Source organism: Pteropus alecto, unplaced genomic scaffold, assembly GCF_000325575.1.
Source record: "Pteropus alecto unplaced genomic scaffold, ASM32557v1 scaffold5, whole genome shotgun sequence".
In the NCBI taxonomy this organism is placed as follows: Eukaryota; Metazoa; Chordata; class Mammalia; order Chiroptera; family Pteropodidae; genus Pteropus; species Pteropus alecto.
Window position 1 is genome coordinate 7357840 of NW_006441953.1, and position 16961 is coordinate 7374800.

The 16961-nt window shown below is 38.7% G+C and overlaps 1 protein-coding gene across 1 annotated transcript in view; it reads right to left on the reverse strand.

Moving 5' to 3' along the window:
* Nucleotides 1–16961, reverse strand: part of CFI (complement factor I) — a 31108-nt gene continuing 14147 nt past the window's right edge. Inside the window, exons 7-13 of the mRNA XM_006918916.3 lie at nt 14002–14025; nt 11166–11201; nt 9231–9334; nt 8962–9065; nt 5352–5629; nt 1753–1857; nt 1–419 (exon numbers count right to left, since the gene is read on the reverse strand). Of these exons, the coding sequence (XP_006918978.1) occupies nt 202–419; nt 1753–1857; nt 5352–5629; nt 8962–9065; nt 9231–9334; nt 11166–11201; nt 14002–14025 (869 nt within the window). The 3' untranslated portion in view covers nt 1–201. The remainder of the gene's footprint in view (nt 420–1752; nt 1858–5351; nt 5630–8961; nt 9066–9230; nt 9335–11165; nt 11202–14001; nt 14026–16961) is intronic.

Here is a 16961-nt window from a genome sequence, read left to right on the forward strand (position 1 = left end):
TGTACTTGACTAAAATATTTATTTGAGAATTATACAGAAAAATTCCAGTATAGCATAAACTTTGTAGAGACCTTTAAGAATATCCAATAAAATTTGCTTAATTTTTTTTCCTAGAGAAGTACTACTAATTAGGCAGTATCATTTAAATTAAAGTGGAATTCCTGGGAGAAAAAGAGTAGAAAGAAGAGAGAGATCACAATTTTATACATTGTGCTGAGAAATAAGAGACCTTCCCACATGGTGGCTAATCCAGTCAAAATAATTGGCCACTTTGGTGTAAATGCCTGGGAACTCTGGGTCTCCACAGTTTTCACCCCAACTCACAACACCCCACACATAAGTCACGTTATTGGCATCCTTACAGACCAAGGGGCCGCCAGAGTCTCCTTGACAGGCATCGATGGAACCGTCATCTGTACCTGAGAAAGACAAAGGAAAAAGAAAACCACACTTTCACTTACGTTTGTCAAGGCGCCGTGCCGCCTTCCTGCCTCTTCCACCAACGCGTGTAAAGACTTCAGCTTTCTCACACTTGCCCAACAGGAAGCAGCACCTGCTCTCCCTTGCTGCGGGGCCCACCGAGGTGCACTGACGCAGGTGGGAAAATACTTTGTCTTCTACACATTCTCCAAATTTATCAAGTGCTCTCCCTGCTTTCTCTACTTTATGCAACTATATACCGTGATGAGATTGCACTCCAAAAGTAGCATCAAATGCTGAGTGGGAAAATAATAGGAATACTTAGTGCTTCTTGAGTACTTAATCTGTATTATTCATTGCTTTAACCCTCACCTCGATCCTATGAGGTATCATTATTACCCGTATTTTAAGATGAGACAAATAAGGCATAGAGAGGTTATAAATATTAACCTCACGTCCAAGGCCACACAGCTAATGAGTGGCAGGGCCTGGACTTAGGCAGCCAGACCTCAGAGCCTGTCCTTTTAACTGTGATATTGCCTGGTAGATTTTGTGCTGTTCTCCCTTTTTGTCCTTTATAATCCTGAACTCCATTTTAAGGTGGGAGGGTTTGGAAATGGTCTGTTTACTTTCTTCTCTTACGAGTGTCTAAGATTTTTAAAACACTGTATCCAAGAAGTTATAGGGTGTCAATAACTGCCTTTTCCCATAATTCACTACTTATAAGTGGTTTCAGTAAAGCATCCCAAATGCACCACCCTAGCTGGTACCCTGGCTTTGGGTCACCACCATAAGTAGGAACTGCTGGCTGCGTTGGGTAGGGGCACTAGCATCACTGTGCTTTTAAAAAGAAGATGGGGACAGGTGTCGTAAGAAGTGCAATGGGATTTCCGAGGAGGGAGAACTTAATTCCAACTGAATGCATTTGAAATGAAATCATTTGGATTTTTATTTAGAAGAAGTTCGGGTTTTGATCCTGGATATACCACTTCTTGTCTGTTAAGACTTTGATCAAATTATGCAATTGAATCTCAGTGTACTTGTCTATTAAGATTCCCACTTTTGCAGATAAAAAAACTTGCTCAAGGTCACATGAGTCCAATTGGTAAAAACAGGGATATACACCCCAGGTAGTCTGGTTCCAGAGTCAGCGTTCTTAGTTGTCTTGCTATACTGATACTATATACTGCTAGATTTTCCCCCTTTGTATGAGAAAGAGGAAACGAGCTAAATGAAAAGGTTCAGGGCCCAGAGCAAGGGGGCTGATTCTGTGGGGAGGAGGAGACATGTTTGTTAAGGGGTACATTATCAGAGAAACCACTTAGTACTTACCTGCACATTCCATCTCTTTTTCAAAATAGCGACCTGGGTAAAACTTAGAGCAGTTGGCTTTTAGGTGAACTTTACCCCACTTAAGTGCATAGACTTTTTGGTTAGCTAAACAAAGTGAGAAAACAGACATTTAGAGGTCACAAATGAGAAATCTAAGTAAATAACTTCTTATAGTTTAGTAAACCATTAGAGATGTATAAGAATATATATATTCTTTCATACATATATAAACTTTTGAGGATAATTCATTAGCATATTTAATCATACACTGCTCATATCCCTAGTTTCTATATTCATCTTTCTAAAAATAGTCAAGGGGCATCCTGAAGTCATACTTCTTTAATAAAGAGCTGGGTACTCTGAGATGAATGAGATAAACTCCTTCTCCTCTGATTGCTGAGTCCAGTGGGGGAGTTGGGTATAGATCAGGGATTAGGGTCTTCTCCCATAAATAGCTCCTATTTTCTTCCTTACAGTCCCTTATTTCCTTGAAAGTGATTGTTAGAGTAAAAACAACTTTATAATGTAAGAAATTAAAGAAAATACAAAGTTATCAATGTGTATGTGTTTTTGTGTGTCTGTGAGGAACTCCATCTCCTAAGATTTGAAAGTATTGAAAGGGTATTTAGGATTTTCTTTCCATTTAAGTTAGAGATTTGGGACTTGAACATTTTTGGTCCAAGGAAAGAGAAATTGGCCAAGCACTGTTGCTGATTGGCAGTCCAAGGAAGATGAGGAAAACCTAAGAATACAGAGTGAGAGCTCTCAGGTACAAGGAGTGAGCCTTTGCCCATCTCGACTCCTCCTTTTTCCCAGCTTGTAGCAGCTGTTATGCTCTAGAAGGGCAGGGGTCAGGCCCGATTCATTCACTGCTACACCAGCACCCAGCCTCAGGTTAGCACGTGATAGTTGCTTAATAAATACTTATGTAATTAATCCATGAACTCAGTAATTTAGTTACACACTAAACATCATATGCCAAATGACAACCTCAATTAATCTCTAATCCACCTGAGGACAGTTGTCTGGCCTGTCCTGAGAGGACAACCCCACAGGCCCTACCTAACACTGTGATGATTACATAGCAGCTAACCGTGAAACCAATATTCTTCTCTCCTGGGAAGCAGAAGGAGACAAAAATCCACCAAAGTATATGGCAAATCTGGAAAAAGTTTTTTCTACTTCAAGTCCTACTTTAAATTAGTCTCAAGATGTCTACCTTCCTCAGAATAAGAGCTTTTTAAAAATTAGTAATCTATTATTTCCCATAACTCAGGAGAAGACTTTAGAAACTGGGATCTCCTGTACCGTGTGAGAAATGTTTAACGATGGGAGATTGCTTCCTCCCCTGAACTCTTGTTTTGTATACTTCTTGAGGCACTTGTCACATTCTGCTGTCAGATGGTGACTTTCATGACTGATGGCTCCTACAAGGGATGAGAGGAGCCCCTCCAGAGCTGTAAGTGCTTGAGAGCTGGCCTTTGTTTTTCAACCTTGTAGCCTCTGCACCCCCTGATTTTTGAATGGGGTCCATATTTTTCATTAGTGAAATTCTAGCATTTTAGCATCTTACACTCATAGTAAGGGCTCAACACATGTGTTAAACCATATTTGATTAATAAATAAACCAATGCATATCTACCATTTATATACAATACAGGGATTAGAATAATATGTTCAATGCCACATCAAGGATATAATCAGCCAAATTCAAGGTGTAGAAACTCTAAAATAAGAATGACTCAGTTTATATAATATATTTAAATAAAAGAAAGGGATAACTGTTCTAGATTAAAAGAGATTTAAGAAAAATAGCCACCAAGGACAATATATGTATGTTGTTTAGATCTCAGTGGGAATAATCTGATTGTAAAAATATTTTTTAAATAATTGAGGAATATTAAACATGAGCTGGTTATTCGATGATATTACCAAATCACTTTATTTTTGTTGGGTATGAAAGGTGGTGTGTTTTCGTTTTGTTTTTTTAAGTCCTTACCTGGTAAAGATATTTACTGGAGTATTCATGGGTGAAAGTAGATGATATCTGGGATTTGATTTAATATATTCCAGGGGGAAAAATAAGTGTGTGGGGGGAATATATTGAATAGCTCCTGATTGTTCTTCAGATCCCTTCTCCACCCTTCAATGCCCTGCCTTGACCTGAAGGGACTGCCTCAATAGGAATCCCTTAGACTCTGGTTTCAGCAGAAGACCCCAGCAGAAGGGAGGAAGGGGATGAGAGAGGATAGTGAGATTGGGGCTGGCTGTAATCTTCAACTCAAGGCTATTGCTTCTCTCAAGGCAGCCTGTTCTACCTAAGGTTCTTTCTCTTTCTGGTAACTTGTCTTTTCCTTTATATCTTCAGATCTAAGAGAGTCTCAGTTCTCGTATTATTAGTCCTGGGTTTCTGCATAGTCTTTGTGGTTCCCTAACCCCACCTACCCAAACCTTTGTAATTAATTCCTTCATAAATAAACCTTCCTAATTTCCTATTGAGATAATGATTGATTCAGGGAGGTAAAACGAGAATACAGAATGTTAATAACTGTGAGAACTGGGTGATGAATAAGTAGGTTTATACTTTTATCTCTACTTTTGTATATACTTGTAAAAAAAGTACATAAGTTTAAAAAAAAACAAATATAAGGACATGATACCTTCTGGATGAATTAATTACTAATAAAATTTAGTATTTTATAAGTGTTTGGTATTCAAACATATCACAAATCCAGGTTAATTTATACATATATTTTATACTTTCCAGTGTGGTGACTATAAAGAATGTGTTGGAATATGAGTCTGTAAGACCAATGCAATGAAGTTATTTACAAAGAGAAGTCTAATAGGTCAAAAGGAAGCTAAATTGCAAGGCTAACTCTTCAAGATGAAGGAAAAGCATTGGCTAATTTAATTCTAATCTAAACTCTAATGTACCAGGTCTTTCTAATTTGTCCTTAAATGTCCACATCTCTTATTCATATGAATGTTCACCTCAAATCTTCTTAGAAGATCAAATAATGAATTCTTTATGTTGTCTTTCTCTTTGTGGGATGTGGGGTATGGGGCATAGAGAATGGGGTTGGGGAGAGCAGAGAGCAGAAGGGTTGTGGGATCACTGACTCAGCAATTACTGTGACTATCCCTTCGAAAACCTATTTTATCTTCCATCCATATCCAAAAATATCCCAAAGTCCATGCTATATGTCCCCTGTCACTCTTTTTTCTTGGTGAATGGTTACCCCTCAATGTATGGTTCAGGATCACAGAGCACAGGTGTCCTTTGAAACTCTGGATCACGATGGCTACGTAATTTGTGGAGCCCAGTGAAAAATGAAAATGTGAGATGGGTCCCCTACAAAAGTTGTAGAGAATTTCATGATGCTGACTGCAGAGTAGAAAACCAAGCACAGGCTCCTCGGAGCCCCAAGTGTTAGGCAGCTGCACAGGTCCCAAGGGGAAGCCTGCCTACCTGGATGTTCATTTTTCTGGGTGTGATGCTGTGTTTTCTCTGAGTGCTAAGAAATTAGGTTCTAGGCATTTCTATTCCCATCCATTTCCAACTCCTGGATTCTGATGAACAAATTGAAAACATATACCTTTTTCTCGACCCCAGCCAGAAACGATGCATGTATCATTAGGATGGAATAAATATGGAGACCATGGGACACAGGCAGGGACGGAATTAGGCAGCATACATTCTCTTCGGTTTGAGGGCTTTTTCATTTCAATCAAAGCTATGTCATTTTGTTGGGTGCCTCTGTTGTAGTTTTCGTGGACAATAACCTTATTGACCCTCTGAATGACTATCTCAGAGTTAAGTTTTATCCAGTCTATTAATGATGTCCATATTTGGTAACGGTGAGCTTTACTGGCTCTACAACAGAAAAAGGAAAAGGGAAATACATTGAGGGAAGAGAACTATAAACATGTACTTCTGACATTTCATCTTTATATTCTCTCTTCTAAAGGACATTTTTCGTTTTCCCAGATTTTTTTTTATCCTTGCTGTCATGAGCAGTGTGATTAAGTTTACTTAAGGCAGAGTTAAAGTCAATGGGTAAATGAAGGGAAGAATAATCCATCTAATTGCTCACTATCAGGGACATAAAGAATTCACTAACAACCAGAGATGCCCAGAATTGGAATAAGCTGGCTATCTCTGGAGCGAGGTCACCTTCACTGAAGGTGTTTAAGCAGAGACCAGACAGTATCTAGCCAGAAACGTGGTTAAGGAATTGGGGCATCAGAGCACATACTCTCACTACTCTGCTAACCCCAGCAATTCTCAGAGCCAAGGCTCAGGGTCATTATCCCGACATTTAATACTGACTTCATCCTAACGTTGTATTTATTTGCTCACAAGCTTTCTTTCTGTTAGACTGTGCAACTTGAAAGATGGGGTCTATTACTCTATGGATAGATGCCTGTGCCTCGTACTATACCTGGAACATAGTAGCTATTTTAAAATCTGGTTGAAACCGTGAATGAGCTAAATACTGCCTGTCTTATGCCTCACTCCATTTTGTACTAATTCTCACCTCATGATTTCCAGTTAAATAGTGATGTTCTAGGACCTAATGAGATGTTCATGATGCTTTTATTTAATATTTAGTGTTCCAAAAATCCTGTGCTTCATCCTAATTTTGGTTGTTTTTCATAATCAGAGATCTCGGATATTGTTTAAAAGTTAACCCTGTTTATGCATTCAATTTACTAAACAAATACTTAGTGTGCACCTACTGTATGCCAGGTACTGTTGTAACCAGTGGGATACAGAAATGAGCAAAATCAGAAATAGTTCCTGCCTTCATGGAGCTCAGGGTCTAGAAAAGATGTAGCCTTAAGTAGATAATCACATGAATGCAGATATGTATTCTACTGTGAAAAGTGAGAGGAATGGGCTTTAACTTAGAGGAGTCGGGGAAGGTTCTCTGAAGAAATGAAGACTGAGCTGAGATCTGAATAACGAGTAGCACTTACTAGGAAAACAGGGTAGGAAGGATAATTTCAAGCAAGGGAAATAATATCTGAAGGTCTCTTTGCAGCAGGGTGAAAGGTACACTTGAGTCGCTGAAAGAGGTTCCGAGTGAGTGGAGCAGAGAGCAAGCGGGGAAGCTTTGGGGCAAGATGAGATCAACCAAGGTAAGCAGGGCTCAGGTCAAATGGGCCATGTTACATTTTTGTTTAGTTTTTTATCCTAAGAGGAATGCAGAGCCTTTGAATTTTAAGCAATAAGTAATCAAAACCAGGTGTGGAAATGTTACTCTTGCTACACAGTGGAAAATGGATAGGTGGGGCAGAGACGGGCAGAGGGAATGTAGGTAAGCCAGTTAGGAGGCAGTTGGTATAATCCGAATGAGAGGTAAAAGCAGGGTAACTGTAGAGATGGAAACTTTTGAGAATTAAATAATTAGAAATTAAAAATGCCACCTACACTTGATGAAATGTAGGCTGGGGTAGAGTTAAAGGAGTGGAATGGTGCTTAGATTTCTGCCTTGAGTAACTAGATGAATGGCAGACACTGGGACAGGAGCACATCTGGGGCAAACGCCGTATCGTGAGCTCAGACTTAGAGATTTTGAAATCGATGTACTTTCGATATATCCAAGAAGAATTGATATGCAGTTGGCCGTAGGGTCAGTGGTTAGAGGAGAGGTCTAGGCGGGAGATATCATTGTGTCAGCATATAGCATTTTAAAGGACAGATAACTTAAAGAAGAAGGAGTAAGAAGAGAAGGGAAACAGGCCAAATATTGAGGAAACCCAGTATTTCACTTAAGTAATAATGTTCAGTCACAGGATGGGACGCTGCAAAACAAACAAACAAAAAAATAGGCAGACGAGATATGGCCACAGAGGATAGTAGAAAACCAGGAGATGTATCTCACAGAAGCCAAGAGAAAAGGGTCATTCAGAAGGAAGAAATTAGATTTGGCTCAATTCTCCAGCCCATGAGAATTTTTATAGGTATCAACCAACATCTTTAACCATTCAGCATGTTTCCTGTCCCTCTCCACTCTGCGTCACCTGCAGATTTGTTAAGGAGGCCTTCATTTAAGTTGCTGTCAGATATGTTGAACTTGATTTAATCCTGGTTTTGCTACTGACTAGTAGTGTAGCTTTAGCTAAGTCATAACTCCTCAGTGCTATTTATCTTATAATGGGAAAGTAATAATATTTACTTCTTAGAACTGTTGAGAATATTAAAACAAAATAACATGTGAAAGTGCTGGGCACAGTGATTGGTCTGTAAGAGATGCTCGATAAATGACATTTCATTCATTCTAATGACTAGGACTGAGGCCAGAATCCCAAACTCTGTCCTCCTCCAAGCTGACCTTTATTTATTATCAACACATTTTAATTATTGCCCTGTAGCCACTGTAATAGACTGAATTGTGTCCTAAAATTCACATGTCGAAGTCCTAACCCCAAGTGTGACCGGATATGTGTGGAGATAGGGCCTTTAAAGAGGTTTAGCGAAGGCTAAATAAAGTCATAGGAGTGAAGCCCTAATCCAATATAACTGGTCTCCTTATAAGAAGAAAAAGAGATATCAGGGCACGCTGAGAAAAGGCCATGTGAGGACACAGCAAGAAGACAGCTGTCTGCAAGCCAAGGAGAAACTAGCCCTACTATTATTTTGATCTTGAACTTCCAGCCTCCAGACTGAGAAAACTTCTGTTGTTTAAGACCCCCACTTTATGGTATTTAGTTATTGGCAGCCCTCACAAATGAATATAGACACTTATAACTTGCCTTATTGGGCCTGCATCAAAATTATATTTCCCACCTGCAGGTAATTGTGGGACATCTTGCCACATGCTAATGCCGAATCCAGACACACTATGCCTACCCCACTTCTCTGACCCGAGAATCTCAAAACTCTGTCAAAGGAGACGATAAATGTAGGTAGTACCCACTTTCTTTCCCACAATGCAAATGAGCCAAGTGAAGTAACTTGGTGCCTATGGGTTTGATCTGCCCTTCTCAGCTGAGATCGACAATTTGGTCTGTGGAAACACAGTAGGTTCCAGGGATCCCAGTTGTGATTGGTCTTGGGGGTCCTATTATGAATAACAGTTAATAGAGTGGAACTTGTCAATGACTTTTCGCAGATATGTTTTCATTTATTATTTGCCACAATCTCTCTTACCCATTTTCATTGTTTCAGGAAATCCAAAATCTATTGGAGACATTATTTACCTGACGCAATGTGCAGCAGTCAGGATCCAACAGCCACCAATATAAACTCCTCCACAGTTGATTTTCCCATCATCTTTAATGGCCACCTGCCATGGGAAGTCTCCCTGTAAAGACATTTGTGTGGTCATTTCCATTCTACAAACAGGTGGCTCTAAGATATTTCCGTTGTGAGACTCCCAGTCTCTTACAGATAAGTTTCCCACCCCGCTTTCTCCCCACACTTGGGCTGCCCCTGGGAGATCGCGTTAGGGCTTTTTGTGCAGGTTTACCACTTGGGCTGGCATCCCTCCTACTACTCTTTTCCTTCGAACAGGCGTGCTGTTTTTAACTCCACAGGATAGTTTAGGGAAGAATGACTTTATTCGTTTTCTTTCTTCAAGAAAAGAAGAGATTGCATCATGATTTTGAACCCATTACCTTGTGGGAAGACACTTCTTGATTATCTATGCCACAAAAACAGCAGAGTCACAGCTAATATGAAAGAGGCCACATTCATTAGTAAATTATTTTGGATGCTAAACTGTACTATTCGTCTTGTTTTAAAGTTTTGGCTTAATATTAAAATTGGCTTGATTCTCTCAAAATCTTTTTAAAGGTGGACTAGTGACAGAAAAAGGCTGGCTGAGGGGTTAAACATTTACCAACCTCTGGCCAGTGAAAGATGCCACATGTCCAGGCATTACCACTGGGACAGCTCAGGGTAAGGGTCTCATGGAGAACCTTGTCTTCTCACTTTCACAGTTTTTACTTTTTAGAGGCTGTTCATATGAAATCTTTTCAATAATGTTAATATTAACATGTGTCAAACCCCATGCTAAGTACTTTGTACATAGTTATCTCATTTAATCTGATCATATTAACCCTGAGGGGTAATGTGCCTGCAGCCCCTAGACAATCCAGGGTCAGCTGGCCAGGAGGGGACATTTATTTTTAGCCACTTGACATGCGATGACATTCCCTTCCCCTGTGAGCGTTGAGATGTGGTGGATTTGTTGTTAGGAACAAAATCTCAGTAGAGCTGGGCTTAAGACATGAATTTGCAAGATAATTCAAGACAAAGGAAAAAAGTAAAAGATGTCCTCCGTATTCTTTCTCTATATTTTACCATTTCATGAAAATTTTTGCAGACTTGCTTCTTAGCCCCAAATGAGATAGGAAAATTAATATCACTGTCAGTTACCTTGAGCATATAAGGAGCTAAGTTCTTGAGGGAGAAAAGTCCTGAACAAATGCGGATAGATTTGGTGGGTGGGGTTCCTACCTCTCCTAAGGTTGGGGGAAGAGTATGATGGTAAGTTTTAAATTTCTGCTTGGACCTTTGAAAGAAGAAAGACCTCATTTATTGAGGGCTGTGAAACCAGCTAGGGTAGTATCTGAAAATTAATGTTATCTTGAGCAGAAAATAAAGGGCCTTTGTTGCAAATCCCCTCTGAGTATCTATAGCTTTGAAAAAGAAATCTTTTGTTTGTTGCCTGATTTTAAAAATGTTAATTAATTTTGGGGCCTGGCAATGAGAAGTCTTATGTGCACTTCAGTTTAAAATCCTCCTAAAATAAGGAGCTATTTTATTCCCAATTTGTATTTGAGCTTAAGTTACTCACCTAAGGGTACATAGCTAATAAATAACTGAGTCAGGATTTAACACAAGTCAATCTGACCTGAAAGCTCTTAATCAATTACTGTCTTCCTAAGAATTTAATACTTAATTTCGTTTTTAGTATACAACTGGCCAGGGTTGTACACTAAAGATCTGTTGTGCACAGATCTTCACAGACCCTCTTTTATCATGGTTTAAAACATTGCAAAGGAACAGGTTAACTCAGTTAAAATGTATTATTTTTCCGTTTCAAAATGTATTTCCTGGATCATGCTTGAAATCTGGTTGTTTTTGACAAAACTGACCTGATAAAGCTCATAATAAATAGAAAAATTTTACGTAGGACTAGAGTATTATTTTCACTTCAAAATTAGTCATATGCATCAATTCATTTTTAAAGCAATTCTTGGAAAGCATATTATCTTTTTCTTAAAAGTTTTTCTTACAACTTTTTTTTTCCTTAAAAGCGATAAAGGAGAAAAGTAATGTTCTTTTTCTATTTAAATTGATATTAAAGGTAACTGCTGCTTGAATTAATTATATTACATACACACATGCATGACATTAAAATGCAAACCTAAACCAGTGCAAAAGAGTGTTAACTTACCTGCATCCATATTAGCAGTCAACATTTCTGTTTCTTCTATAAAACAAAAGTTCCAGTATTTAAAGTTATGCTTATAGTAAAAATTAAATCATTAAAATCATTTAAACTTTGATAATTTTCTGTCTTAAGATTTGTCCTCCCTTTCAAAAGGATAGTACAAAATCCTCAAAGCACACCCTCTGATGTCCTTTTTTTTGGCTAGATAATTGTGAAGGCTCAGGATGAACTACGTAGAAATTTTGCAGGCACAAACTAGAGGTGTCTGTTGATACAAGTGAATGGTGGGGCTCATGGTGCTGCAATTTTCGGTGTTTGGAGCAGGCAAAATGCCTGGGTTAGAGAAGAAGAGCTTTTCTTTCAATTCTCCATATACAAGGTCCTTACATGGGTGGGGGGTAGCAGTCACTGACTGACCAAAAGAGTCTCGAGCCGACATTAAAAAGGCTCCTCTCCTTCTGTACATAATAAGGCACTTCTTTCAGGGGTCATGCAAAAAAGGTATTTCACTGGTTTCGGTATTGGGCATGGTTAGTATTAGACATCTGGAATACAGAAATCCGAATAGAAAAGATTCTCTCTTCCTTTCTTCCTTAGATTTCGCTTGAAGTTATATGGGATGATTCCATCTTTACTCTGCTGTCCTAGAACATTGATTGCAGTTATGCACAGGATCCTGATTTCTTTGACCTGGAGACCTAAAGGTGCATTCCCACCAACATGCGGCTCTATCTTGGGTGAAGTCATGGCCCAGAGGGTGATGTTACTTTGCTGAGGGAGTCCTGTGTCTTAGCCCCGGATTTCCCAAGTTCTTTTTGGGAGAGACATATAAGTATCTGTTTTGCCACACACGTAGGTTATCTTCCGAGGCAGAGAGAGGCTCTGCTCAGAGCTTTCACAAAAGCACCCTCATGAATCAAAGAGAAGACTCGAACATTCATATTAAATGCTCAGCAAAGGAAGATGTGGAAAGTTCAGTGTAGCTGAGGTGTGCTAGATATTAGAAGAACAGCACAGAGCTCTGAAGGAAAAACCCGTAAGAAAAACAGTGACTTTGTATAAAGATTAAAGACTTACATTCAACAAAGCCCACTATGAATAAAGTTAATAGATGAGTGACAGAATAGAAGATATATGCACTATCTAAAACTGAAAATGGATTATTATCTAGAATGCAAACTGAAAAGAAAGAAGACTGTAATCCCAACACGAAATGAGGCAAAAGACGTGAACTGGTGAAAGCAAAGAGGAAAGAAAGGGAAGAGGAAACTCAGAAAGCTAGTATGCATATAAGACAGACTCGGAATTTTTGGTTATTACAAAACTTTAAATTAATAAACAATGCCATATCACTTGACAGTATGATACCAGCAAAATTAGAACACTGGATAATACTAAAGTTCGTGCGATGAGGAGAACCCTTGGGCATGGTGGGTGGAAGTGAGGACTGTGCAGCTCTTCCAAAGAATACACGGGCACTAGTTAGTCAAACTAAGTAGATGTGTACCCCGAGACCCAGCAATCCCTTGCCTGGCTGGATTTCTCAAAGAAATCCTCCTGCACATCCCTAAGAAGAAGATATTCATCACAGTGTAACTGTGGGCTAAGAGTCCACTACTGAGAAGGCAGAGAGGAAATCATGAAAGTCGAAGACACCACAAAGTATTTTATTCAGCAGTTGGAAGCAACAGATTAAATGGGCTCATAGCAACAAGGACAGATCTTTAACATATAATGCTTTGTGAAATTTTTTTTAAAAAGGCACTATGAGCTCTACGTCAAAATCCTATGTGAATTAAAAATGTATGCTGACAAGATAATAGTACACATTTGGCTAAGAATACATACAAACATTAAATCACATTAAAATGGTTGCTGTGGGGAATGGGAGTAAGCTACAGGGATAACGGAGAATAAATACAAGAATGGGGCCTCGCTTGGACCAGTGATGGTCATGTGCAATGAGCTGAGGAGTATGACTGACTCATCTCTTTGCCCCTGGTTCGAAACTAGGAAGGAAGAGAAAGAGGGAGGAAAGGGGGAAGGAATAATGAAAGGGGGCAGTGGTGGGAACAGCAGCAGCCTTGGAGGGTGGGATGACAAGAGAATGGGAATGCAAAGAAATAATTGAGATTAGACACTTAGGGGTGATCTTGAGCATATAAAAGTCCCCCAGGAATCCTAAGAAGTCCTAAGGGGGACTGAGAACTTCTGGTAGTCATTTTATATGAATGATAAAGAAAGAGCGATCCTAAAGAGCTAGATTTGAGAACATTAGGCTTACAAAAGTAAATGAAAGAATACCTATCATGCAAAGAGGTATTTGTCCTCTGGTGGCAGTTTGGTCAGGACCTGCCTTGGTTTTGAGTGAAAAGTGAAAAAAGAGGTGAAGAGTATTTGGCAAAGGTGGAATGAGCAGGGATGCTCCACTTTGGGTGGTGTTGGTAGCAGGCTGTGGACGAGGAGAGTGAGAATGAGAACGAGTGTATCACACTGTGCAAAAATGCCTCTGTGCCTAAACCAGTGTGAAAGCTGGGTCATTGGTAACACGTGGTTATAGGCTCCTCAGTTAATAGTTACATTAAAATAGCAGAAGACAGCAGTATTTTTATTTTGTTTCAATTCTGTAATATCCCAAGAATTTAATAAAATGTTTACCTTGAGCCATATATAAAAGTCTTGAAAAAATTAAAAAATTTATACCACAGCAAAGGATAATTTTTATATGAGAAAAATGCACACTATATTGATATACTGTACATATATCATAAAAGTTATGACACCTTATTCTTGTTTTCAATTCTGTAATATTAATTTTCTATTATAAAAGTGCACTTACCTTTAATTTCAGGATATCCAACTTCTAAAAACAAAACAAAACAAAAACTTCACTGTAGTGTAGAGATGATTTTCACGCAAATAAAATATACACAAATCATTAATATTTCAGACATAGTATAACAAATTAATATTTACAAATTTGTTACATAGTATAACAAATTAATATTTCCTAAAAGATAAAGAGAACCATCATCTTCTTTCACCACAGCAACTTGAGTTTTAAAAAGAGATTTGAATTTTAGATATATTCGAATACATGCCCAACAGCAAACTTAATATGTAGTTATACAAAATTTATAACTCTTTAACTTATAGTAACAAAAGGTAGGCTTATGAAGGATAAATGAAAACAAGTAATATTTACTCCACACCTCCCTTGGTTCAGTGATTCTGATCTGTCCACTGGAAGGAGAGATCAATGTGCACGCGCACGCGCGCACACACACACACACACACACACCCCTACACACACACACACACACACACACACACACACCTCTGCATCTTAGAGGGAGAAAAATTAGACTCATTACAGAAATAGAAGGGTAAACTGAAGTAACAATGACAGTTGACTAAATGGATTTTTGATATAGATTCAAGAAACTGTTAAGAAAAGTAAGCTTTATGTTGTAGTTATTCCCTTGGAGTAGGATTTTTGTTTTTGATGTTCTTTGACTTTGACCTTTAGGAGGAGAAGGAGGAGAGGGAGGGAGTGAGGAAGAAAGAGGAGTAGTAGGAGGAGAAGAAACCCAAAATATTATTATACTGAAGAAGTGAAATCAAACTGTAGAGCTTCAGAGAAAGACAAATACTACATGATCTTACTTATATGTAGAATCTTAAAAAATCAAAACTCCTAGACGCAGAAATCCAGTGTGGTTACCAGCGGCAGGGGATGAGGGAGAGGAATTGGGTAAAGGTGCCCAGAAGGTATGATAGTTATATCTATTTACAAGCAGTTATAAATAAGGACTGGGGATGTACTCTGTGGCATGGTGACTATAGTTAACACTTCTGTATGATTTATTTAAAACTTGCTAAGAGAGTAAATCCTCAAAGTTCTCATCACAAAGAAAAAAAAATGTACCTATATGAGGTGATAGATGTTAATCGAACTTCTTGTAATCATTTCATAATATATGTGTTTCAGGTCATTATGCCGTACATCTTAAACTTATACAGTGCTGTATATCAATTATATCTCAATAAAATAGGGGTGGGAGGACACAGTTAAGCTTTGCTGGCAAAAGCCATGACTTATTTTCTTCCTCCATAAAATATTTTTTGAAATTTCTTTCTCCCTTCTCTTTACAGAAGATTTAACTACATTTAATAAACATAAAAGGCTTTTTGCTCAACTGCTTATATACCCTTCAAAAGAAATAATATGATTCGAAATCCTAAAAAGTGTGTTTTTTAATTTAAGTAGTGATATCAATGGAAGAGTAAACAAAATTTCAGTAAAGTCAAATACTTGTCATACCAAGTAATGACAAAATAGAATTAATGTATTTATAGATACATATCTTTATTTATTGCTTGTGTATGAGGTACTTTACCTAGGACATTTGGAATATAAAAATAGTGAGATAGATTCTGTTTTCAAGGTGTTTACTGTTGAGAAGGGAAGGTAAGACAAGGACAAAAACTGCAATCAACAGTTTACAGTAATTCGGGGGTTTCCTGGCATGGACTCTATCACTGCACGGGAGGCCGTTGAGTCACTTCCCAGCTTGTGTTCTGTGATATCATGTCAAGGGCTTGAAATCACCCATGGTGGGAGTATTTACACCACAGAAATTAGCAAAGGCTACAAATCAGGGCTTCCTTCTCCCTCTCAAAGCCACCTGTTAAACATTTACCAGCTCACCGCTGGCTAAGCCCCACCCGCCAGGTGCACATAAGGCTCTTCTAGCAGCTCTCCTCATCTTTGTTGAAAGTAGGTCCATCCTTTCAATTCTCAGGCCAAAACCCCTGGACTAATCTCTGACTGCTCATTTGTTCTCACACTCCCAGCCAATCTATCAGCAAATCTTTTCAGTTCTAGCTTCAAAATAGATCTAGAATCTGACTGCTTCTCGTCATTTCCATTCCTTCTCATTTATTGTAGTCACTATCATCTCTTCCCTAGGTTAGTGCAGTGGCTTCCTCACCGGTCTCCCTACCTCTCCTTTTACCCCTGTACAGACTGTTTCTCACCCAGCCGCCAAAGTAATCTTGATTTTAAATGTAAGTCAGGTCGTGCCGCTCCTCTGCTTAAAGTCCCAATTTCATTCACTAACAGGCCCTGATCCCCCCACTCTACCCACCCCTCCAGCCTCTCCTACTATTTGCTTTTAATCTCTCACTATCATCACCTGCAACACCCGCCATAATAGCCTTCTTGCTGCCTATTCCTCAAACCTACTGGAATGTTCCTGTCTCCGGAACATTGCACTGGTTGTTGCCTCTGCTTAGAACACTCTTCCCCAGATCTCTGCATGGCTGGCTCCATCATTTTCTTCAGCTCTTTATGTAAAAGTAACCTCAATGAATGAGTCTTCCCAGGCCACCTAATGTAAAATTTTAGAACTTACCCTTGACGTTTTATATCCTCCTCCCTTGCTTTAGTTTTCTTCGTATTACTGATTCTTTTACTAGATATTTTGTTTATTTCTCCTGTTTATTGTCTGTCTCCCCCTCTGGAATGTAAGATCTATGAAGAGGCAGGGATTTTTGAAATGGTATTCACTATTGTAACCCTAGCACCTAGAACAGGGCCTGGTACACATCACATAGTAAGAACTTAGTCAATATTCGTTAAGTAAATAAATTAATGTAACAACTTAGCTTTTTCTTCTAGAAACATCTATGGGAGCAAGAAATCAGTCTATGTGGCACAGAGTAGGTACCTAGTAAATAGTATTCACATTGGAGTTTTTTCAATGAGCACCAAAAAGCAAAGACCGTTAGCTCATT